Raw genomic sequence first — 25,698 nt, 5'->3', positions numbered from 1 at the left:
AAAAAAAAACAATCCATGACATTTGATAACTGTTCGGTAAACTCGCTTAATATTTGAGATACTAAAAACTTATGAGGACAAATTATGATAGTATTGGGAAAAAATGGTGGTAGACCTAAAAAAGGGGACACCCAAGTTGAGTCGCGCAAAAAGAAAAAACAAAAAACAATCCATGATATTTGATAACTCTTCGGTAAACTCGTTTCATATTTAAGTTACTAAAAACTTCTGAGGACAAATTGTGATAGTATTGGGAAAAAATGGCAGTAAACTTAAAAAAGGGGACACTTAAGTTGAGTCGCGCGAAAAGAAAAAAACAAAAAACAATCCATGACATTTGATAACTCTTCGGTAAACTCGTTTCATATTTAAGATACTAAAAACTTATGATGACAAATTATGATAGTATAGGGAAAAAATAGTGGTAAACTTACAGAAGGGGACACTCAAGTTGAGTCACTCAAAAAGAAAAAAACAAAAAACAATCCATGACATTTGATAACTCTTCGGTGAACTCGTTTCATATTTAGCATACTAAGAACTCGTGATGACAAATTGTGATTGTATAGGGAAAAAATGGAGGTAAACTTATAAGAGGGGACACTCAAGTTGAGTCGTACAAAAATAAAAAAACAAAACACAATCCATGACATTTGATAACTCTTCCGTAAACTCGTTTCATATTTAACATACTAAAAACTTCTGATGACAATTGTGATAGTATAGGAAAAATGATGGTAAACTGATAAGAGTGGAAGCTCAATTTGAGTCGCACAAAAAGAAATAAAAAGTAAAAACAATCCATGCGATCTGATAACTGTTCGATAAACTCGTTTCGTATTTAACATACTAAGAACTTCTGATGACAAATTGTGATGGTATAGGAGAAAAAGGGTGGTAAACTTATAAGAGGTGAAACTCAAGTTGAGTCACACAAGAAAAAAAAAAGAAAAAAAAGCGAATTACATCTGAAAACTATTTGGTAAACTCGTTTCAAATTAATCATGGCAAAGACTTATTTGCATTGTTTTGTTTCCTAATGTTAGTTTCAGGGCATACAGAATAAATCATCTACAATATGGTAGACTCAGATAAGCTGCTGAAACACTACATAAAAACACTAAGAGATAACAGTATGAATATTTACATTCAAGTACACGTGAAACTGATAAGGCACGAAAGTCAATAAAAAAAAGAAAACCAATGCCAATTGAAGATTACTCAGCAAAACCACTAAAGATTTAATAAATATTTTCCAAAGCTTAGCCAATTTTGTCCACAGGTAATTGATAGGACAAAAAATATTACTGATAAGTCGTTGTATACACATTGATTTTAACGCTATTACATGATTAAGTTTATTTAATATTACAATCTTACCATTCAAACCAACTATAAAAATTTAAAAGAAAACTGTAGTTGAACTGTTCCTTTTTTCTATATTTGCTTAATATTGGTCCCAAAAGAATTTCCTTTTCACAAACTCTCCAAGAGGTATATTATGGTAATTACAATATAAAAAAGTAAGTTTTGCATGATCACCCAACCCAGACTATTTAGTATAATGAAAAATGGTTCAAAAGTCTGTCAATTTACAGAAAACCTAAGGTTGAGCCCAAAAAACAAGTAAATCATATAGTAAATCATCTATAGGAAATCATAAGTAAATCATATTAGATCTATAATCATACTGAATCTATAGTAAATCCTAAAAGACCAAATTAAAAATGATAATTGAACCTGTTCTTAAACATAAATATGTTCAATAAATGTTCTTAAATATAGGAATACATTAGATTGAAGAAAAAAGAAGCCCCTTTTCTAGAAAGACACAATTTAATAATCCAAAGGAAAAAGCATAGTCAATGAAGGGCAGAGAGCTCATAAATCCCGTCCTACCTGTAGTCTAATATAAATTTTTTCGTCTAATAGAAATTGGAATTCAGTTCTAAACCTTGAAAGCAATAGACTGATGCGTTTAACTAAAATCAAATGTACATGCAGGTTATATAGTAATAAGCTATAAATTAATTCTTCATACAAATTTGAGCACTGTTGAGATTTGCAATACATGATATGATGCTACAGAGTGGTTTGTTTCCCAAGAGAGTATAAATAAGGTCAGTCACTTGGTTTTTGGATGCTCAAATGAAAGTAGGCGTTTTTTCTCAACTGTGAACCGATATATTTTATAACAGAAATTACACGCAGCTAGCAGTTTTAGTAAAATATGAAATATTTTATTCCTAGCTTGGTAACAATACCCTATTTTGTTTTTTGGCTATGAGAAAAAGACAGGACTATCAAAAAAATATCACTTTTTGGAGGGGAGGTGTAACTTATGATGTTTGGTAAAGTGAGAGAATTTAGGTTTTGTTTTCTCCTTACAAAATGTATACGGTACAATTTTTCTTTTCTATACTTGTGGTCAGACAGGCTCTTCGGCAACTAGCTACTAGCAGGCTCATCGGATGCGTTTAGCTAAAATCAAATATACAACTACTAAACCGTAAGTAAAATTATAACTAAGTCCGAATACTACTACTACTAATATTTATAATAGTAAAACTCTCTGCAACACCAAGCCACGTGAGCAAACACAGCTATGCATCCACCTCCCCCATCACAAAAATAAACGTTTTATATCAAATTAGTACTAATAATTTATGCATCCAGGTTAAATACGAATATTCTGCTACTGAAAATTTGGGATTAAATTCTAGGTATTTGAAAGCACTAGAAATATCTGATATAATGAGTAGAAATGAGTAGAAATAAACAGTTGGAAATTTTTTTTAAATGTGAAAACAATAAAGAAAAATTGTAAACCAGATTTTCTTTTATCTCTCCGGGAGCAAAAAAGGGCCAACCGATTTGATCAAGACCAACCAATTGTTTTACAGAAGAAGACATATTTTTCCAACGGGTTTGAAAGTGGAATCACCCTTGGAAACACGATCTTTGGCCGTTTTTGGCTAGGACACACAATTTGAACTACCTGTAACTATTTGGTGGGCTAAGTAATTGTCTTTACAAATAGAGTTGCTTTCTTTTAGCGAGTCTAAATTTACAATTATCCTAAGAAATACAGTTTGAGGGGACAAACAGCTAACTGTAATCATTTGAAAGGCCAAACTTTTTATAGTGAAATAGAATATAACCTCTGAATTTTCCACCATAAACAGTTTACAAGAAAATCTTTTCCTTCAGTTCCTTTTTCATCAAATTTTGGTATTTTAGACTTATAAGAAATATTTAGAAAATTCTAAACAAGTTGTTAAGGAAAGTTTTCTACTTTCAACGGTCCCACATGGTAATATTTTCGTGGAATTTTTATTTTTTCATGAGAGATCATGCAGCTTTAACACGGGGGTATCTGGGGCACCTCCGAGGGTGTAACTTTACCATCTGGAAAAGAGGATTTGGCACCCATTAGGTGGTGTCTCCAAATCTTTACAGGGTTTGTGAGTATCCGAGAAAACTAAAGTTTACAATCTAACTACAAAATAACTAAAAACTGTTTAATACTTTAAATTATAATTCATAAGATTTTGAAAAGCGCCCTTTTATATCTTTTCCTAACCTTTTACCTTAGTTTCTCCGGTGCCTCTGAAGGCACACAAGGCGTCGGTGAGTAGCCTCCAATCTTCCATCATGTGAGCCGCTGCACATATGTCTTCCCACTCTGGGTTGAGACTCGTCTGGAGGGCTCTTCTCTCACCTTTATATTTCCTGCGGAGAGTGTTCTTTGGTCTTCCTCGGCGACGGGTGCCTTCTGGTTGCCAGTGGAAGACCATTTTTTGAAGTCTGTCATCTGGCATGTGGAGGATGTGTCCGAGGTATCGCCATCTACATTTTTGTACAACAGTTGCGATATATGGATGGCCTGTGTGGGTGCGGATCTCGTCATTGCTGATACGGTCTTTCCAACTGATCGTAAGTAATCGGTGAAGACGGTTATTCTTGAAGGTGGTGAGCGGATTCTCCTGTTTGGCGGTTAGCTTAAGGCATCTTATAGCGTAACTCGGGACAGACAGTACAACGCTCTGGAACAACCTGAGTTTCAACTTCAGCGAGTATATTGTGGATTTCCAGACTGTGAGAATTGTCTGAAATGATGCCCTGGCCAAGGCTATCCTGGTACGTAATTCTTTTTCAGAGTCGCCAATGGAAGTGACTGTACTCCCTAAGTACTTGAAATCTGTCACCTGTTCGATGTCCTCTCCTCTTTGTTGGATTTCCATGGGTGAACTATTGATTGGCATAGCCGAAGTGTTGATATGTAATCCGAATTGTTCAGCTTTCTCTGCGAGTTTGTTCAGGAATTCCTTAAGCTTCGGCTTGTCGGCTTCTATGAATCCAACATCGTCGATGAAGTCGACGTCCTGAATAAGTTTTCCTGCAATCCGGATTCCATGCCCATTTATCTGTCTAAAGATGTAGTCTACAACTAATACGAAGAGGAGAAGTGACAGGACGCAGTCTTGCTTGACACAAGTCATCACCTTGAAGTAGCGTGTGTTGCCGGCCGATGTTTTAACACAGCATTATGTCCCTTCGTACATGGTAACTATTAGACGAAATAGCTTCTCGGGGATGCCGCAAAACTGCAATACTCTCCACAGGGTTTGGCGATCAACTAAATCAAACACCTTTTCGAAGTTCACGAATAGTATATGCAAACGCTGTCTCCATTCGTTAGATTCCTCCAACACGGTGCGTAGAGTAAAAATAAGGTCGGCACAAGATTCTTTGTCCGAAATCCATACTGTTCTTCACGTAAGTGCTGTTTGGATTCTTCCTAATATTATCGTCATTAAGAGCTTCGCAGGGATCAAGCGAAGATTTATTCCTCTATAGTTGCCGCATTCTTTCGTGTCTCCTTTCTTGAAGAGTTTGACTAAGGTTCCTGTTCTCCAGTCTTTGGGGAGCTTTATGGTCTGCCAGAGGACCGAGAAGAAGAATAGCCTGATGCTCAGGGTTCGACGCAGTCTGAACTTGATCATTTCATCTGAAATACGGTCTCTACCAGGAGTCTTCACATTATTAAGTTTTTTAGCTGATGAGAGTATCTGGTCGGCTGTCGGCTTTTCATCACTGATGTAAAGACTGAAGAGACGTTGGTCTGGTATATCTGACAGGACTGCTGGTGTGGGGGGATTAACTAGGGCTTCGAATAATTCGCCCAACGTTCCTTTTGTTCTTCCGCATCTGCCAGGATCCTTCCATTTTCATCTTTCACCGGGCATTCTTGGATACGCGACTTGCCTACTATTTCTTTGGTAAGGCGATATACGGTTCTTGTGCCTCCACCTCTAGCTGCTTCTTCGGTTTGCATGGCTTTTTCGTTCATGTATTGCCGTCTGTCGAATCTGACACTTTTCTTTACATTTCTATCAGCTTCTTGTAGGCCAAGCTCTTAGTCACCTCTGAGGGAACACTACCCCAGAGGGAGCTTGACTTCAGCTTCTTCGATTTTCTATGAGATCCCAGGTCTTTGTAGATATCCACTGTTTCTTAGCCGACTTTCTAAACCCGAGGGTTTCTTCGGCTGCATCCGTGTAGCTTTTGTGGATCGTCTCCCAAGCTTCTTCGACGTCTTCTTATAGGTGATATAGGGCTTTAAATTTATTGGAAACTTTGATACCAAACGAATATTGGCCGCCTTTGTCACTTAGTTTGTCCACGTCAAAGCTTCTGAGTATGTCCGTCTTCTCCCTCCGATTATTAGACTTCAGCTTTAATTTCAGTTTGGTGAGTGCTATTTCGTGGTCTGAACCAACGTCGGTGCTTTGGAAACTTCCAACGTCTTGTAGGCTTGTTGGCCATCTTTGGCGGGTCAGGAAATGGTCGATTTGGTTTTTGACGGTGCCATCCGAGGACGTCTAAGTGTATTTTTCGATATCTTTATGCTGAAAGAGCGTACCGCCGATCAGCAAATCGTTCTCCATAGGTTATGGGGTCAAGTCCGTGGTGACCCATCACTTCGGGACAGTAGGATCTGTCTTTGCCAACCTTTGCGTTGAGATTACCTGTGATACAGGTGACGTCGTGGAGGGGTATTGAATTGATCATAAAATAGAGGTTGTCGTAGAACTGATGTTTAAGAGTGTCATCAGCATCATTTGTGGGTGGGTAGCACATGATCAACGACAGGTTTGCGTTTTTAGAAACAAATCCTGCATACAGTATTCTTTCATTTACCGGTTTCCATGAGCAGAGGGCCTTTGTCGCTTTTGGACCTAGTATTGCTGCACCTCCGTCAGAGTGAATTACAGTTTTTCCCCTGTATAAGACTTTAAATATCACACGGTCGCCACTGATTCTCTTCTTGCCGCAACCTTTCCATCTTGCTTCCGATATGGCGACTGTGTCAAGTCTAAACTTCTTGCATTCGCAAAGGATTTGCTCTGTTTTTGACAGTGGTTCTAACATTTCATTGGCCGATCTTAAGTAGTTTATTCACATTAAAAGATCTGGCCTGGGGACTTGTATGGGTCGTCATCAGATTTAAAGGTTTAGGTCCGAGGCTTAACGTTGACGTTTCGTTAGCAGTTTTCGTTTTACGGGGATAGCTTGCTAGGCCGACGCCCATCCGGTTTCTTCGGCTCGGCTACGGGCAGGGACGCCAGTCCCAAACTGTTAGACCGGAACCCAACAGGCCTACCCGACATGCAGAGGCTGCTGTCCAAATCTGGATCATCAACCCCATTTTGCAGTTGTCCTCCTGAAGAAGATCCTCCCACGATGGTATCCTGCACCACCATACAATTTAACCCATTGCTGAAAGAAGGTTTGCAACTAAAGGGACGTGTCCAAATGACGGTGGGCCCTACTCAGTTTGCATCACAGGGACCTTCTTCCTCCTCTACCGGTATTTCTGACCACCAGGCAAGGGTACCTGAGTTTCAATTAATGGACCTCCAGGCACTAGGTCCCCCCGTGGTCTGTGAGATACCCTACACTTATGTAGGAGTTCCCCTATCCGTCACCTGGCGACGCGCTGAGTGATCTGGAGAGGGCCCCCACTGAGAAGGTGACTCAGTAGGTACCTCTTCCTAAGGGTGCCTCCAAAACTTCGAAAAATTGCCAAGGATAAGAAAAAGGAAAAAATATTTAATCCAGCAGGAAAACCCACGAAAAAAGAACAAAGACTAAAATTGTATCTCTTTGGGAAATTATACCTTCATGAGGATGTTTTAAAAATTTCAATGGATTCAAGCTGAGGTTTCTATTTCTCTCAAAAAGCACTATTACTTATTTTCAACACTTGCAAAACAAGACAGTCACGTGTATTTTACTCTCTCAAAATAGAAGAATTGTAGCCCAAGCTGTATTGAAAATTTTAGGACACAACATTCGGTTATGTCACGAAGTTCAAAAAAAAGAAACAGAAAAACAATTAATAAATTTACATTTTAAGGCAATTTGAAAATTTTCAAAAGGGGTTACAAAAAAGGCAACAGAGACCCCTTGAAAACTTTAGGATACATCATTCGATTTTTTAATGAAGTTAAAAAAAGAAAAAAATTAAAAAATAAACATTTTAAGGCAATTCTGAAAATTTCAAAAGGGGTAACAAAAAAGATAACAGAGACCCCAAGAAGACATATTTCAGCGACTACTCCATACGAGATTAATCCTCATCTGTGTCCAGGATTGCAGTCTTTAAGCCCATACACAGCCTAGAAATTCAAAATTTCCCTAGCTTTTTCTATAATTTTATATGTTTTCCAAATAGTTCACCAATATTTTTGTGCTTTCTTTAAAAGTGAGATCCACCAAATGATGTGGCCCTCCAAAATTAAGACCCAATTAGACGCCTGAACTTGTTTGTCCGGCTCTATGATAAGTAATCAATCATTCTGCCAGGTTAAATTCAAATTTAAGCTACTAATGTTATGCTCTTTTGAAGTAAAAATTAAAAGAATAAGAGTAACATAGAGAGAGAGGTAGGGAGAGAACACAGAGATAATGTGTCTCTCTGGTGAGAGAGAGAGGGATAGAGAGGAAGGAAACAAGCTTTTTTTCGAATCATAATTTTTGGCTTCAACAAAGTCCACTAATCTGTCTCTATAGACCAATAGAGGTGTGTGTTTATGATGCTCATCATGACGCTGAACAGCTCTTGCTACTTCGCGTTCTGAGTATATAATTTCCCGATTTATAAATTTTCTCTCCTTCTCCTCCAAAAGCAAACGCCTTCCACGTTTAATGTATGTATCGATGTTGTGGGGTATATTTTGAAAATAAAATAAATTATTCCAATGCTCTTGGTGGTGACGGAACTGAAAACCAAGAAAATAATTTTAATTTTGTATGTCATTTTTTGCCCAAATTTCCAGAGTTTTTTAAATATTAGTTGCATACTGAAAAAAAGTTAATAGCAATGCTTAAAAAATAAAAATGTAAAAAGCAGAAGTAGAAGTAATAAGAAAAATAAAACGGCAGGGAATACTCCGAGCTTAAAAGTAAAGCAATGTTTTAATTTGCTTGTAATTTCGGCAGCCACTTTTAATTTTGCCTGATAAAAATAAAGTCTTATAGTGGAATGAATCCTCAGTTATTCAATTGTCAGGCTAGATCTGAGGGACTAGTTACAGGGCCAACAAAAATATATTTGAAGCATAGAGTAGCCCCTCTGTCATAGGCAGCGCACTAGCGCTGCCTAAGTAAAGAACGATATGGGAACAATGTGTTTTTTTTTCCATACCCGGGCACTTCGTATCGAAGGAGTTGTCGTAGAAACTTCGAAAACGGCTCATTCCATAGAAAATTGGAGTGGCTAGTGCCCTTTTTAATAGTCGAAAGTGATTGGAGGGCAACTACCCCCCCACGCCCATCATTCTCCCAAACACATCCAATCAAAATTTTTAGAATGCCATTTTGTTCAGCGTAGTTGATTCCAAAATAGAAAATATGTTTTTGAGGAGGACATTCCCCCACAACCCCCGGGGCAAGGGTTTTAAGTTATGCCCTGAGGGCATATAAGAGCGATGTTAGCACAACGTACTATTTATTATTTTTTCCTTTTGAGTTGGGCACTTCATATGGAAGGGGTCGTCGTAGAAACTTCAAAAGGGGCTCATTCAATTGGAAATTGAGAGTTCTAGTGGCCTTTTTAATAGTCGAAAGTGATTGGAGTGCAACTACCCCCCCCCCCCCCACCACGCCCGTCTTTCCCCCAAACACATTCAATCAAAATTTTGAGATAGCCATTTTGCTCAGCGTAGTGGATTTCCAGATAGAAAATATGTTTTTGAGGAGGACACTCCCCCACAACCCTCAGGGCAAGGGTTTTAAGATATTCTGGAGGCATATATTGTTTTTATAGAAGGTGTTGTCGTAGAAACTTCAAAACAAGCTCATCCGGTTGGAAATTCGAAGGGCTAGTGCCCTTTTTAATAGTCGAAAGTGATTGGAGGGCAACTAGTCCCCCCCCTCGCCCATCATTCCCCCAAACACATCCAATCAAAATCTTATAGCCATTTTGTTCAGCGTAGTTGATTTCCAGATAGGTTGATTTCCAGATAGAACAAATGTTTTTGAGGAGGAAACTCCCCCAGAGCCCTCAGGGCAGGGGTTTTAAGTTATGACCTGGGGGCATATAAGGTTTTTATAGAAGGCGTTGTCGTAGAAACTTCAAAACAGGTTCATTCGATTGGAAATTCAAGTTGCTAATGCCCTTTTAATTGTCGAAAGTGATTGGAGGGCAACTATCCTCCCCCCCGACGCCCATCATTCCCCTAAACTTATCCAATAAAATTGATGGCTATCTCCAATGAGATAGCCATTTTTTTCAGCGTAGTTGATTTCCACATAGAAATTATATTTTTGAGGAGGACACTCCCCCACAACCCTCAGGGCAAGGGTTTTAAGTTATGCCATGGGGGCATATAACCTTTTTATAGAAGGCGTTGTCGTAGAAACTTCAAAACGGGCTCAGTCGATTGGAAATTCAAAAGGTAGTGCCCTTTTTAATAGTCAAAAGTGATTGGAGAGCGACTAACGCCCCTCTCACGCCTACCATTTTTCCAAACACATCCAATAAAGATTTTGAGATAGCAATTTTGTTCCATGCAGTTCAAAGATCAGAAAAGTATTCCTTTGAGCAGGACACTCCCCCCACAGGACACTTCTTCAGGACAAGGGTTATAAGTTATGCCCTGGGGGCATATAAGGTTTTTATTAAAATCTTTGTCGTAGAAACTTGAAAAAGGGCTCATCCGATCGGAAATTCAAAGGTCCAGTGCCCTTTTTAATAGTCAAAAGTGATTTGAAGGTAACTAACCCCCCTCTCACGCCCATCTCTTCTCCAAACACATCCAATCAGCAGTTTAGATAGCCATTTTATTCAACGGAGTTGAAAGTTTTGGAAATTAGGTCTTTAAAGATGACAACCCGTCCTCCCAGAGCCCTCAGGGCAAGGGTTGTAAGTTATGCCCTGGGGGCGTGTAAATTTTTTATTGAAAGCGTAGAAACTTGAAAAGGGCTCATTCAATTGGAAATGGAAAGGGCTAGTGCTTTTTTTAATAATTGAACGTGATTAGAGAGTGACTAACGCCCCTATTACGCCCACCATTTCCCCAAAAACATTCAATCAAAGTTGAGAGATAGCCATTTTGTTCAACCTAGTTAAAAGTTTTGGAAACTATGAATTTAAGGATGACAAACCCGCAAGTGCAAAGGTTTTAAGTTCTGCCCTTGGGGCATATAAGTTTTTATAGATAGAGTTGTCTTAAAACTTAAAATGGGGCTCATTCAATTTGAAATTGAGAGGGCTAGTGCCCATTGAGAGGGATCGAAAGTGATTGGAGGGTAACTAACCCCCCTCTCACGCCCACCATTCCTCCAATCACATCTAATCAAAATTTTCAGATAGCCATTTTGTTCAATGTAGTTGAAAGTTCTGGAAATTATGTCTTTGAGAATGACACCCGCCCAGCACTCAGGGCAAGGGTATTAAGTTATGCCCTGAGGGCTAATAAGATTTTTATTAAAAGTTTTGTCGTAGAAACTTCAAAAAGGCTCATTTGATTGGAAATTTAAAGGGCTAGAGCAATTTTTTAATGGTTGAAAGGGATTGGAGAGTGACTAACACCCCTTCCAAGCTCATTATTTCCCCGAACATATCCAATCAAATTTTTTAGATAGCCATTTTGCTTCCATGCAGTTTAAAGTTCAGGAAATTATACATTTGAGGAGGACACTCCCCCCACAGTCTTCAGGGCAAGGGTTATAAGTTTTGCCCAGGGGGCATATAAGTTTTTATTGGAATCTTGTAAAATAGAATATTGAAAATAATAGTCTTCATTCTTTGGGCTAACTAAACGAATCTGGAGAATAATCCTCGAAGAATACAAGATGCAAAATCCTGCCGAAAATTACGTCCGCAAGGAGGTGTTTCCGAAGCTATTGAAGCTCCTCTGGGATGAGCTGGCAAAAGATGACAATGTCAACCTTCAAAATGGATTCACAGAAGGCTTTGACAGAAAGCATTGCATCGAAAAGATTCCTAATAGGCAATCAAATGACAATATCCGTGAGGCAGTTTGTGATTCTGTCATAATTTCCTTTGAAAAAAGGCAGTTTGTCACTGTTGGTACTGTGTCGTGTAAGCGGACAAAGCTTAACAAGGCTTCCGGAAAATCACTAGCTGAATCGAGTGACAGAGAAGATGAAGATCTTGATGATTCATGGACGAGTGAAGTGAAATCTGGCAAAGCTAAAATGAAGCCGAATAAGGGAAAGGGAGCTGCAAAAAAGTTACGAGATGTCCTGAATCTTGACAGCTCATCTGACGACGCAGTCGGATATGTTGCATAAAATTGACAAAATGTAAGTGTCAGGGTGAATAAATGCTTTATCAGCATCCTTTGTCGGATATGTCGGATAAAATTGACAACATCTATGTGTTGGAGGGAATAAATTTTTTTTATCAACATCCTTTGTCAGATGCATTGGATTAAATTGACAAAACCTAAGTATCAGATTGAATAAATTTTTTATAAACATCATTTGTAGAATATGTCGGATAAAAATGACAAAATCTAAGTACCAGAGGGAATAATTTAAAAATAAACATCATTTTTCGGTTATATCAGAAAAATAGACAATATCTAAGTACCAGAGTTAATAAATTCATTATCAGCATCCTTTGTCGGGTATATCAGATAAAATTGACAAAATCTATGTATCAGATAGGATTAATGTTTTATCAACATCCCTTTCTCGGATACAGGGGATAAAATTGACAAAATCTAAATACCAGAGTGAATAAAATCATTATCAACATCATTTGTCGGATATGTTAGACAAAATTGACAGAATCTAAGTATCAGAGTGATTAAATTCCATATCAACATCCCATTCTCGGATACATGGGATAAAATTGACAAAATCTAGGTATTAGACTGAATAAATGCTTTATCAACATCCTTGAAATGCATTATTAATATCATTTGTCGGCTATATCGGATAAAATTGACAAAATTTACGTATCAGATTGATTAAATTCTATATCAGCATCCTTTGTCAGATATGTCGGATAAAATTGACAGAATCTAAGTATTAGAGTTATTAAATTCTATATCAACATCCCTTTCTCGGATACATGGGATAAAATTGGCCAAATTTAAGTATCAGAGTGAATAAATTCATTATCAACATCCTTTGTCGGATATGTCAGATAAAACTGACAGATTCTAAGTATCAGAGTGATTAAATTCCATATCAACATCCGTTTCTCGGATACATGGGATAAAAATGACAAAATCTAAGTATCAGAGTGAATAAATGCTTTATCAACATCTTTTAAATGCATTATCAACATCATTTTGTCGACAATATCGGATTAAATTGACAAAATCTAAGTATCAGACTGATTAAATTGTATATCAACATCCCTTTCTCAAGTAAATTGGATAAGCCTGACGAAATCTAACATTCAGATTGATTAAGTTATATATGAACAATCCTTTCTCCGATACATGAGATATAATTGACAAAATATTAGTATCAGAGGGAATAAATGCTTTATCAATATCCCTTAAATGCGTTATCAACATCACATGTCAGATACATCGGATAAAATTGACAAAATCTAAGTACCAGAAGGAATAAATTCGTTTTCAAAGTTTTTTATCGGATACATCAGATAAAAGTCATAAAATCCAAGTTCTATTCATTTTGACTTCATGCGTCCTTACGTTGAATTTAGGTTTGACCGGTTATAGATGGCAGCAAACCCGCTCAGACAGAGAGTCATAGTGAGAGAGATATTCAAAAAGTTGAGTTAATTTAGGTTTACTTAGAGTAGTAATGACTTTATCATGTTCACAAACTCTCTCCGAATAATTCATTTTCACTTCTTTTTTTTTAATATGGTGTCGGTGTTTATCCCTCCAATAGGAAAAAATTAGTGATTTAATACGCGCAATAAACTAGATAGTCTCAACAACCTACCATGAAGTACCACTGGGAAAGCAGCTCGGAAATATCAAAACCATAGGTTAGATTAGGTTATCTTACGTGCGCGCACGTAAGCCAATCTAACCTAATCTATGGTTTTCATGTTTCTGAGCATGAAGTCAAAATGAATAGAACTTGGATTTTATGACAGTTATCTGATGTATCCGATAAAAAACTTTGAAAACGAATTTATTCTTTCTGGTACTTAGATTTTGTCAATTTTATCCGATGTTTCTGACATGTGATGTTGATAATGCATTTAAGAGATATTGATAAAGCATTTATTCACTCTAACACTTAGATTTTGTCAATTTTATCCTATGTATCTGAGATAAGGATGTTGATATAGAATTTAATCACTCTGATACAGAGATTTTGTCAATTTTATCCGACATATCCGATAAAGGATTTTGTTAAAGCATTTATTCACTCTGATATTTAGATTTTGTCAAATTTTATTCGATGTATCTGACAAAGGATGTTGATAAAAAAAAATTATTCACTCCAACATTTAGCTTTTGTCAATTTTATCCCATGTATTCGAGAAATGGATGTTGATATAGAATTTAATCAATCTGATACTTAGATTTTGTCAATTTTATCTGACATATCCGATAAAGGATGTTGATAAAGTATTTATTCACTCTGATATTTAGATTTTGTCAATTATATTCGTTGTATCTGACATAATATGTTGATATATAATTTAATTACTCTGATACTTAGATTTTATCTGAGATATCCGACAAAGGATGCTGATAAAGCATTTAATCACTCTGTTACTTATATTTTGTCAATTATATTTGATGTATTTGACAAAAGATGTTGATAAAAAAATTTATTCACTCTGACGCTTAGCTTTTGTCAATTTTATCCTTCATATCCGACAAAGGATGCTGGTATAGAATTTAATCAATCTGATATTTCGATTTTGTCAATTATATTCGTTGTATCTGACAAAATATGTTGATAAAAAAAAATATTCACTCTGATAGTTAGATTTTGTCAATTTTATCACAGGTATCCGAGAAATGGGTGTTGATATAGAATTTAATCACCCTGATACTTAGATTGTATCCGAGATATCCGACAAAGGATGCTGATAAAGCATTTAATCACTCTGATACTTAGATTTTGTCAATTATATTTGATGTATTTGACAAAAGATGATGATAAAAAAAATTTATTCACTCTTAAACTTAGCTTTTATGAATTTTATCCAGCGAATTTGACAAATGATGCATGTAAACAATTTAGTTAGTATGACATTCAGATTTTGTCAAGTATAATCTTTACAACGAACAAAATACGTTGATAAAAAAAAATTATACTCCCTAAAACTTAACTTTTATCAACTTTATCACATGTATTCGAAAAATGGATTTTGATATAGAATTTATTCAATATGATACTTAGATTTTGTCAATTTTATCCGATATATCCGACAAATAATGTTGATAATGCATTTATTCACTCTGATACTTAGATTTTGTCAATTATATTTGATGTATCTGACAAAAGGTGTTGACAAAAAAAAAATTATTCACTGTGACACTTAGATCTTGTCAATTTTATCCAACATATCCGACAAAGAATGCTGATATAGCATTTATTCACTCTGATAATTAGATTTTGTCAAGTATTTTCGCTGTATCTGACAAAAGATGTTGATAAAAAATATTATTCACTCTGACACTTAGCTTTTGTCAATTTTATCCCATGTATTCGAGAAATGGATGTTGATATAGAATTTAATCAATCTGACACTTAGATTTTGTCTATTTTATCCGATATATCCGACAAATAATGTTGATAATACATTTATTCACTCTGATACTTAGATTTTGTCAATTATATTTGATGTATCTGACAAAAGATGTTGATAAGAAAAATTTATTCACTCCGACACTTAGATCTTGTCAATTTTATCCAACATATCCGACAAAGAATGCTGATATAGCATTTATTCACTCTGATACTTAGATTTTGTCAACTATATTCGCTGTACAAAAGATGTTAATAAAAACAATTATTCACTCTGACGCTTAGCTTTTGTCAATTTTATCCCATGTATTCGATAAATGGATGTTGATATAGAATTTAATCAATCTGATACTTAGATTTTTTCAATTTTATCCGATATACCCGACAAATGATATTGATAAAGCATTTATTCAAACTGATACTTAGATTTAGTGAATTTTATCCCATGTATCCGAGAAAGGGATGTTGATATGGAATTTAATCACACTGATACTTAGATTTTAATCACTCTGATACTTAGATTTTGTCAATTTTATCCAACATATCTGATAAAGGATGTTCATGAAGTATTTATTCACTCTGAAATTTACGTTTTGTCAATTTTGTTCGATGTACCTGACAAAAGATGTTGATAGTAGCGAATTCAATCGATAAATAATGTTAATAAAGAATTTGTTCATTTTTTTTTCATAATTTCCTGAATTAAATTTCTGTATTGTGTATCCAAGAGGTGAATTCAAGAAAGAGTTTGTTACTTACTTACTTAAAATTTTTTCAAAATGATATATCCAAAAACTGATGTTAATAATGAATTTATTCATTCTGATACCTAGATTTTGTCAATGTTATCTCATGTGTGCGACTATAGATTTCTGCAAATTTCTTTTCTTACATCTTTGTTATTTTAGTAGACATTCTAAACCTCTGATATGCTAGCTTACTATAAAAATAACGAACACATAACAATGCAATGCATAATATATTTTTAATGAAATAATGCTATGTAGAATATTAATACAAAATATATTATGATACATTATTAATATCAATGATCAATTTTGGACATTTTGAATCTGTTCCACAAAATAGTTCACCATGTTCTCTCTTGATATTGTAGTTATTGCCTTCTCTTAGTTTGTAATCAGTAGAATAATCATTATTCCATTTTGAGTCATACACAATTTTTACTGGTGTGTCATCGACAGGCTCAATATGCTTTTCGTCTTTGGTATTATTTGGTTCATTGGTATTATTTGGTATGTTTGCTGGTACTTTTTTTTTTCATCGATTCATCTTTATATTCCATGGTTACATTTTCTACCAATGCCCTTTTTATTTTTCTGGCAATTTCACTGTCTATTATAGCATTATTTTTACGCAGGTAACAGCTTCGGCACGTAGACAAGATATGGTTTATGATATTAGCAGAAGAGTAGGCCTTTCTTTTTTTGATCTTCCGTTGAATGCTAATACCCGAAAGCTGACGGTAGGATGTATCAGTAGGTAATGTGTTACCTGCAACAGTAGCAAGGAGTTGTCCTCTATCATCAACGATTATTTTTATGTTGGCATTCTCTTTGAGTGTAATCATCTCTGGAGATCTCAATCTTGCATATCCACCAACATAAGAGTTGATTTTTTCGGTACTCGAAAGAAATTTAATTCTTTACTTGCATGACAATACATCCATACATTTCCAATAGTGCTACCACTGGTACTTGTTTCATAGTTTAAATACTTCTCCTTGTCGACATTCAATGCTACAATAACATTGTCATGTGAACACACTTTATTAAAATGCTCTATCTTCACTTTTTAAAGATATGACTTATGTGTTTATCGTTCCACTGCGAAAAAAAATACTGATTTAATACATGCAATAAACTAGATATTGTCGATAACCCGCCATAAAGTACCAGTGGGAAAGCCGCATCGTGTCTCTGACCATATAGTACAATTGTTAGAGCCGTAAGCATATTTTAGGTTATTTTAAGATAAGTAAAAAAAAGTTGAATAATTTTTAAGTCCAAAAAATTTTTTTAGTCCAATAAAAAAAGTACTACTGCAAACAGTTTTTTTCTAATAGTAAAGGTCATGACTAACATGTCTATACCATTCTTATTTTGAGTTTGGAAAATATTAAATGTGATTTTTTGTTGTTGTAAGTATGTTTCCTCACATTCGAAGACATGTAAAAAAAAGATTAAAAAAATATATGTTAAAAAAAATAATAAAAAAAAAGTTAAAAAAAACTTCAAAAGAAAAAATTCAAAAAAGTGGGGGTGAGGGGGCGCCCTTCGAGTTTGGGGATAGGGGACTTTTGGGGGGTTGAGGTCTCTGGTGGTTAGGGTCATTGGTGCTTATGATCCTTGATGGTTCGTACTCACATACACCTTACTACTTGATTTGCAAGGATTTCTAAGGTTTGTTCTGAATTTCATTATTAAATTCTTTTCTTGCCATCTACATCTCTCTTAGTATCAACTTTTTGGTATACTATAACGTTAAACTCTATTTTAAATTCACAACACTGTTCAAACACCACTTGTCTATTATACAGAACAAATCGAAGAAGTAAAGCTAGTTCAAGTCCTAAGACCATTTTATCATCGTTAACCATTTCCATAGATTGATATTGTTCCAAATTTATGATAAATAAGCTATCAGTTAACAACCCCGAGGGGTTACCTTAACTAATAATCACCAATTCGCAAATGCTATACCCTTTTTTTGCAATTAGAGTTAGCTTTAGCAGCGACACATTCCTAACAAACTAGTCTTGACTAAAGGCAATTATCCAATAATCAGTTTAACCCTTTTTTCTCCACCTTCATACGATCCAATTTGTAAATACTATCTAGCTCTGTTTTCCCCCCTATTATTCAATTAGTATCGTTCGTATAGTCCAATTCGCAAATGCTATACCCTTTTTTTGCCATTAGTGTTAGCTTTAGAAGCGACACATTCCTAAAAAACTAGTCTTGACTAAAGGCAATTGTCCAATAATCAGTTTAACCCTTTTTTCTCCACCTTTATACGAGCCAATTCGCAAATGCTATCTAGCTCTGTTTTTCCCTATTATTCAACTAATATCGTTCGTATAGTCCAATTCGCCAATTCTATACCCTTTTTTTCTCCACCTTCATACGATTCAATTCACAAATGCTATCTAGCGACACATTCCTAACAAACTAGTCTTGACTAAAGGCAATTGTCCAAAAAATCAGAAACCAGTCTGATAGCACATACTTCAAAGAAATGGAACAGTGGATAATGCATGGGTGATAGACAGCTTTTCCTACAAAATGATTCCTAAGTACACAATTTGACAATTTCTAGTTTTTGGTTAAAAAAAACAAAAAAACGTTATGATGAAAGTGTCTCAAAAACCAGTCTGCTTGCGTTATACAATCTCAATTATACTTTCAAAACGAGTTTGATCACTTTATAGGTATATAATATAAAAGGTTTGGTCGCTTTTTGCAATTTGCACGTCAAACTGTACTGTATATTCTTGTGTTCGTCAAATAGCACTGTATATTCTTGTATTCGTGAAAGTGCATACTAGCTTACTACTAGGGCTCTAGCCATTTCAATTTCCAATCCCTTTTTGAAGTTTCTATGACACAAAGCTTCAATGTTTTATTAATATATCTTTTTCTTTAACCAGAGGCACTTCATATGGAAGGGTTGGTCGTATAAACTTTGGAGGGGTCTCATTCGATTGGAAATAAGAAGTTCTACTGCCCTTTTTAAGAGTAAAAAATGATAAAGCATCTAGACCCCCTCACGGCCCTTGAAAATTTTAAGATAGCAATTTTATTAAAAATGGTTCAAAAATCATATAATAAAAGCTCCTGGGTCGACACAGCCCCCCAGAGCCTAGGGAATGTGTTGTAAGTTATGCCCAAGGGGAATATAAGGTTTTTATAGAAGGAGTTTAAAATAGTTCAAATATCAAATAAGCCGTACCCCCCCCCCACACACACTAAAAATACTTACTAACGATATTTTATTCCAAAACTTAAGGGAGCTGACCCCTGGTCCCTCCTCTTGGTGCGACCCCATCCCCCATATAAAGAAAAAACTTATTAACGATATTTTATTCGACAAATTATTTCAAAAACTGTAGAAGCTGAATCCTGGCATTCCGTGGCTCTACTGCTACCCAAACAAAAGACTGATCAACAATTTTTTTCAAGACTTATGGAACCTGACCCCTGGCCCTCCATTGCCCGATCTCCTCTCCACATAAGAAACTTATTAATGCTACTTTATTCCAAAACTTAAAGGAGCTGACTCCTGACCCTCCATGGTCTGGCTCTAAAAAAATTTATTAACAATTATTTATCGTTAATAAGCCCAAAGTACAGGGTCAGTTGTTGTAAGCTATGCCTCGAAGGAATAAAAGCTTTTTATGGAAGTTTTTTTTTATAATAGTTCAAAGATCATATTAGCTAGAAAACTCTCCCACACTAAAAATACGATATTTTATTCCAAACTTACAAGAGATGACCCCTGGCTCTCCATGTCCTGATCTCCCCTCCCCCCCCCCTCATTCCAAAAAAAACAACTTATGAATGATAGTTTGTTCCTAAACGTAAAACCTTTGTTTTAACTTAAAAGTTTATTCCAAATGGCCTGACTTCCTCCTCCCCCCTCAAAAACAACTTATTAACTATATTAAATTCCAAAATTGTATGGGATTTGACCCCTGGGTCTCTATAGTGTGACCCCCTCCCACCCAAAAATATATTAACGATAAATTATTTCGAAACTTATGGGGACCTAACCCCTGACTCTCCATGGCCTAATCCCCCCCCCCTCCATCCAAAAAAACAAATTATTAATTATATTAAATTATAAATCGTATGGGAGCTGACCCCCGGGTCTCTATGGCCTGAACCCCCTCCCACCAAAAAAACATATTAACAAAATTTTATTACAAAACTTATTGGAGCTGACCCCTGGTCCTCAGTAGCCTGACGTACCCCTCTCCCCCCAAAAGAAACATTAAAGCTATATTATTTCTAAACCTATGTTAGCTGACCCGTGGCCCTTCATGGCTCGAAGTTACGAAGTTACGCGTATGAACGAAGTTACATTCTCCGAGAGCGCGGGGCAGCCGTTGGAAGTTATGCCCCAGGGGCATTATGGTTCTTATGGAAGGTGTGCTCGTGTAAACTTCAGAGGGAGCTAATTTGATTGGAAATTTGAAAATTCTAGTTCACTCTTTAAGAGATAAAAGTGACCGGAGGATACTGAGCCCCCCTTCCCACGCCTTTTTTCCCAAAATACATTCCATAAAAAAGTTTGAGCCAGCCATTTTGTTGAAAATAATTCAAGCATAAGATAAAAAAACTCCGGGGGCAGGTATTGTACGTTATGCCTTGGGGGAATATAAAGTTTTTATGGAAGGGGTGATCGTATTAACTTCAGAGGAGCTCAGTTGATTTCAAAGTGAAAGTGATATTTCCCTTTTTAAGAGTCAAAAGTAATCAGGGGGTAACTAGGTCCACCATGCCCTCTTTACCCCAAATGTATCCCATCGAATTATTGATATAGCCCTTTTGTTCAAAATAGACCAAAGAGCATATACCAAAAACTCTGGGGTCGACACAGCCCCCTAGAACCCAAGGACAAGTGTTGTAATTGATGCCCCAGAGGCATAAAAGGTTATTATGAAAGGGATGGTCGTATAGACTTTGGAGGGGACTCATTCAACTGGGAAATAAAAATTTTAGTTCCCTATTTTAGAGTCGAAAGTGATAAGAGAACAACTAACCCCATCCCCCACGCCCTCTTTTCCTGAAATCCATTTAATTGAATTTTTTTAGATAGTCCAAAATAGGCCAAAGATCATATAACAAAAACTCTGGGGTTGAAACAACCCCCCAAAGACCGGAGTAAGTTTTGTAAGTTACGCCCCAGAGGCATTTAAGGTTTTTACGGAAGGAATAGCCTTATAAACTTCGGAGGGGTCTTATTCGATAGGAAATTGGAAGTTCTAGTGGCCTTTTTAAAAGTCAAAAGTTTTTGGAGGGAAAATACCTACCACGCTCCTTTTCCCACAAAACATCCGATATAAATTTTGAGATAGTCAATTTGTTAAAAGTAGTTCAAAGATCAGATAACAAAACTCCAGGGTCAACACAACCCCCCAGAGACCAAGGATAAGTGCTGTAAGTTATGCCCCGGTGGAATATAAGATTTTTATGGAAGGGACAGCGTATAAACTTCAGAGAGGGTTCATTTGCTTGGAAATCGGAAGTTCTAGTGGTCTTTTTAAGAGCCAAAACTGATCAGAGGGCAATTAGCCCCCAAGCCCATTTTCTCCAAATGCCAATTTTTCCTCAACATTTTGAGACAGCAAGTCTGTTAAAAATAGTCCAAAGATCGGATAAAAAAATTCCGGTGTTGACAGAGCCCCCCAAAGCCCAGGGGCAAGTGTTATGAGTTAAACCCCAGAGGGGAGGGGGCATGTAAGGTTTTTATGGATTGGTTGGTCGTATAGCTATTATCCCCAATGAATCCGCTCAAAATTTTAGGAAGACATGCTATTCAAAATATTCCAAAAATAAGATAATAAAAACGGGGTCAAGGGTTGTAGTTTATGCCCCGGGGGTTCACAAGGTTTTTATGGAAGAGGTAGTCGCATAAACTTGGGAAAGGGCTCATTTTATTGAAAATTAAACGTTATAGTTCCCTTTTTAAGAGTCAAAAGTGATCGGAGGGTATGCTCCCACTCCCTACTTTCCTCAAAGAATCTGCTTAAATTGGGAGGAAGACATTTTTGTTCAAAATATTCCAAAAATCAGATAACAAAAACGAGGTCAACACAACCTCTCACAGCCCGGGGAAAGGTTGTAAGCTATCTCCCAGGGTATAAAAGGTTTTTATGGAAGAGGTGGTCAAATACCCTTCGAAGGGGTTCAAATGACTGAGAAATTGAAAGTTCTAATTCTTTTTTTAAGATTCAAAAGGAACCGAAGGGTAACTTTGAGATAACCGTTTTTTCAAAAAAGTGCGTGAATGCCTCTTCACACAGCGTCGCAAAGCCCGACTAAAAGCGTTGTAAGTTAGTCCTAGGGAGTATATAAGGTTTTCTGAAAGGGAGTGATTTATAAACTTTAAAGGAGGCTCACTCCAGTGGAAATTGAAAGTTCTAGTTCCCCGTTTTAAAAGCCAAAGGCGATCGAAGGGCAAACGTCCTCTTTTCTGCAAATGCATCTGATCGAAAAAAGTAGAAAGCCATTGTTTTGAAAATAGTCCAAACATTATATAACAATGCCTTCAGGTTCGATACAGCCCCAGAGCCCTAAGGTAAAGTTGTAATTTATGCTCCGGGAGCATATAAGGTTTTCATGGAAAAGGTGGTCGCATAAATTTCGGAAGAAGCTTATTTGATTGAAAATTGAAAGTTCTAGTTACTTTTTAAGACTCAGAAGTCATCGAAGGGATAATAGCCCCCCCCATACACGTCCTCTTTTCCCCAAATGTATCGGATCAACAATTTTTGGAATACATTTTGTTCAAAATAGTCCAAAAAACAGATAACAAAACTTCGGTGTTAACACAGCCCCCAAAGCCCGGGGAAAGGTTTGTAGTTTATGCACAGGGGACACTCAAGGTTTTTATGGAAGAGATAGTCGTATAAACTTCGGAAGGGGCTCAAATGATTGAGCCTCCGCTAAAATTGAGAAATTGAAAGTGAGTCAAAAGTGATCGGAGGGCAACTAGACCCATCCCCCACCCACTCTCCATCGTTTACTTTCCCCAAATGTATCTGATCAAAAATTAAAAAGCTATTGCGTTGAAAATAGTCCAAAGGTTAAATCACAATACCTTCAGGGTTGGTAAACCAACACTAGGACAAGGGTTGTGACCTATATAACGGAGCATATAAGATTTATATAGAAGCGGTGGTCGTATGGACTTCGGAGGAAGCTTATTTGATTGAAAATTAAAAGTTCTAAATACCCTCCCGCGCCCTCTTCCCCCAAAATGTATCGGATCAAAATTTGGGGAGAACCATTTTGTTTAAAGTTGTCTAAATGTCATTTAACTATGGTTCTGGGTTTGAAACCCTCCCCTTCCATCTGTTGGAGAAAAGGCTATAAATCAAGCTAGTTACCTTCCTTAACATATTAAGTTTTTACGGAAAAGTGGTCACATTAACTTTGGAGGGGTCTCATTCGTTTTGGCATCGAAAGTTCCTTTGCCCTTTTTTTTATCCTTCTGGAATACTGTATTTCAAAAATTACTGGAGTGTTTTCCAAATATTCCAAAATAATGGGAGCTGACCTTTAGCCCTCCCTCAAGGGCCCTCCATTACATTGCCCGACCTCCCCCCCCCCCAAAAAAAAACAACTTATTAACGAATAGTTTATTCCCAAAATCCTGGGAGACGACTCTTGACCCTTCCTCCATGGCCCGGTCCCCTCCCCGAAACAAATAGCGATATTGTACTCCAAAAATTATGGGAATTGACCCCCGGTCCTCAGTACAATATCTGACCCCCTTTCAAAAAAAAACAAACTTTTTAACGATATTTCATTCCAAAAATCATCGGAGCTGATCCTTGGCCCTCCTTCAGTGACTGAACCCCCCCCCCTCCTCCAAAAACAGAAAACCTAGTAACAATAATTTATTCTAATAATTTCTCGATCTGACCCCTTTAAATATATGAATATAATAAAAGAAAATTATGTTGGACAAGGGAATCATAAAAAAATTGAAGCTTTGGCAATCAAAAACGAACAAAAAATAATTCAAAAAATCTTTACGAAAAAAAAGTTTTTCAAATAAAATTAAAGGCCTTATTAAGGTCAGACGAAATAAAAACATACAATAATTCAAAACCAAAACGACCAGAAATTACTATTAAAGGATAAATGAAACCCAAAAAGAACAGAAATTAAATAAACAATCATAGCAAAAAAATGTAAATGAATAAATACTATAATCGTATAATACTATTAATTGTTGAATGATCATCATTCCAAGAATTTATTTCACTGTAATTTTCATATTCAATGCTGTAATAACTGGCAAACAAAATATTTATAATGTAATTCGTTTTCAGTAAAACAAAAATACTTGTGATGCAATTCGTTTTAAGTTTGGCTCCAATGACGCAGTAGGCCTTAAACTTTTACAGTTAGGAAAGGAGGCAATACCCAAACTCTTTTTTGTAGGAATTTTTGTTCATTTTTACCTCATTTTACATATTAAATTTTGGTTTTACTTGTTTTAAGATTTATTTATTCATTTATATTAGTACCTATTGTGTGTTTGTTTGCTATTATTATTTATTTAATTTATATTCCTTTTAAGCTTCATTTATACTTCAATAGCACAAGATTTTTGTTCGTTTTAAGATTGATTTGCATATTCAGTTTAAGCTTTACTCGTTTCAAGACTTATTTAGTTATAATAGTAATTTCTGGTGGTTTTGAGTTTGAAATATTGTAGGTATTTATTTTTATGGTCTTAAATTTAATGTAGCCTTTAATTTTCTTTGAAAAACTTCTGTTTTGTTAAGTTTTCTTTCTCATTAATTGTTTAGAAGGAACGAAGGTTGTCAGCCCTACTCATGTTAGTTTATGCTTTGTTGACTTTTATGATTATCATTTACTGTAATTTCTGTTATGTTTTAGGTTTTATTTATTCATTCATGGTGATATGTGGTAGTTTTACGCTTGGTAGATTGTTTAATTTCACCTCTACTTATTTTTGGGTTAACAGAGTTCTATATTTTTGTTTGAAACTAATTTATTGGGAAAAGTCATTTAAAATAATTTTAGTTCCTTTTTTATTAACATAGAAAAAAGAAACAAAAAAGCATTAAAAAAATGTCTTGAAAAGAGAAAATAGTATGGTTTGTCTTCAGTAGCATCTATTCACGCGACACTAGATCTAAAAATAGACTATGACGATAATATGTTACTGACGGGGCTCCAAATATGGAAGACTAAAAATAACCAAGAGGCCCTAACAACTGCACATAGCAACCAGAACTAATACAAGGAAGGATTTTCAATATAGGGAATTTGACCTACTTTATAGAGAGGAATATAATGCAACACCGCCATTTAAAAACAGTACTACTAATATCTACTTAGCGATATAGCTGAGGGGGGGGGTTAAAGAAACATGTTGCAAAGAGTTGGTTAATTTTTTTAAATTTCCGATGAGAGAAAAGGGTTAAAAAATTGCTTAACAACTAAAACTATGACTGAGGGAATGACTACTCCCACGCACGTGATATAAATATAAGAAAAAGATATGAAAATATCCTCAGATCCCATCTATTGAGATTTAGATGAGCGAGCGGATTAAACACTCAATTTCGAAAGTTTTTACTTAACAATATCAAATATGGTAATTTAGAATGCTATCAGTTTACAGTTTCCGTAAGCTAAACCCGAGTGACATGAGCTAAACCCGAATTCCATGAGCAAA

The 25,698-nt window shown here is 35.9% G+C and overlaps 2 protein-coding genes across 2 annotated transcripts; both read right to left on the bottom strand.

Moving 5' to 3' along the window:
- Positions 1-4,775: 4,775 nt before the first annotated feature.
- Positions 4,776-5,353, bottom strand: LOC148956852 (uncharacterized). The gene is made up of 2 exons (XM_089092277.1): positions 5,191-5,353; positions 4,776-5,143 (listed from the first exon to the last, which is right to left on the bottom strand). Exons 1-2 carry the CDS (start codon positions 5,351-5,353, stop codon positions 4,776-4,778), a joined length of 531 nt encoding a protein of 176 aa, XP_088948403.1.
- A 554-nt stretch (positions 5,354-5,907) lies between these two features.
- LOC148956851 (protein CFDP2-like) lies at positions 5,908-6,435 on the bottom strand. The gene has a single exon (XM_089092267.1). It carries the CDS (start codon positions 6,433-6,435, stop codon positions 5,908-5,910), a length of 528 nt encoding a protein of 175 aa, XP_088948393.1.
- Between the last annotated feature and the right edge of the window lie 19,263 nt (positions 6,436-25,698).

Source organism: Artemia sp. Qi Xiang Cuo, chromosome 1 (assembly GCF_049724085.1).
Source record: "Artemia sp. Qi Xiang Cuo chromosome 1, ASM4972408v1, whole genome shotgun sequence".
Taxonomy (NCBI): domain Eukaryota; kingdom Metazoa; phylum Arthropoda; class Branchiopoda; order Anostraca; family Artemiidae; genus Artemia; species Artemia sp. Qi Xiang Cuo.
Note: the sequence above shows the minus strand (reverse complement) of the source record. Positions and strands in the feature narration are given on the sequence as shown.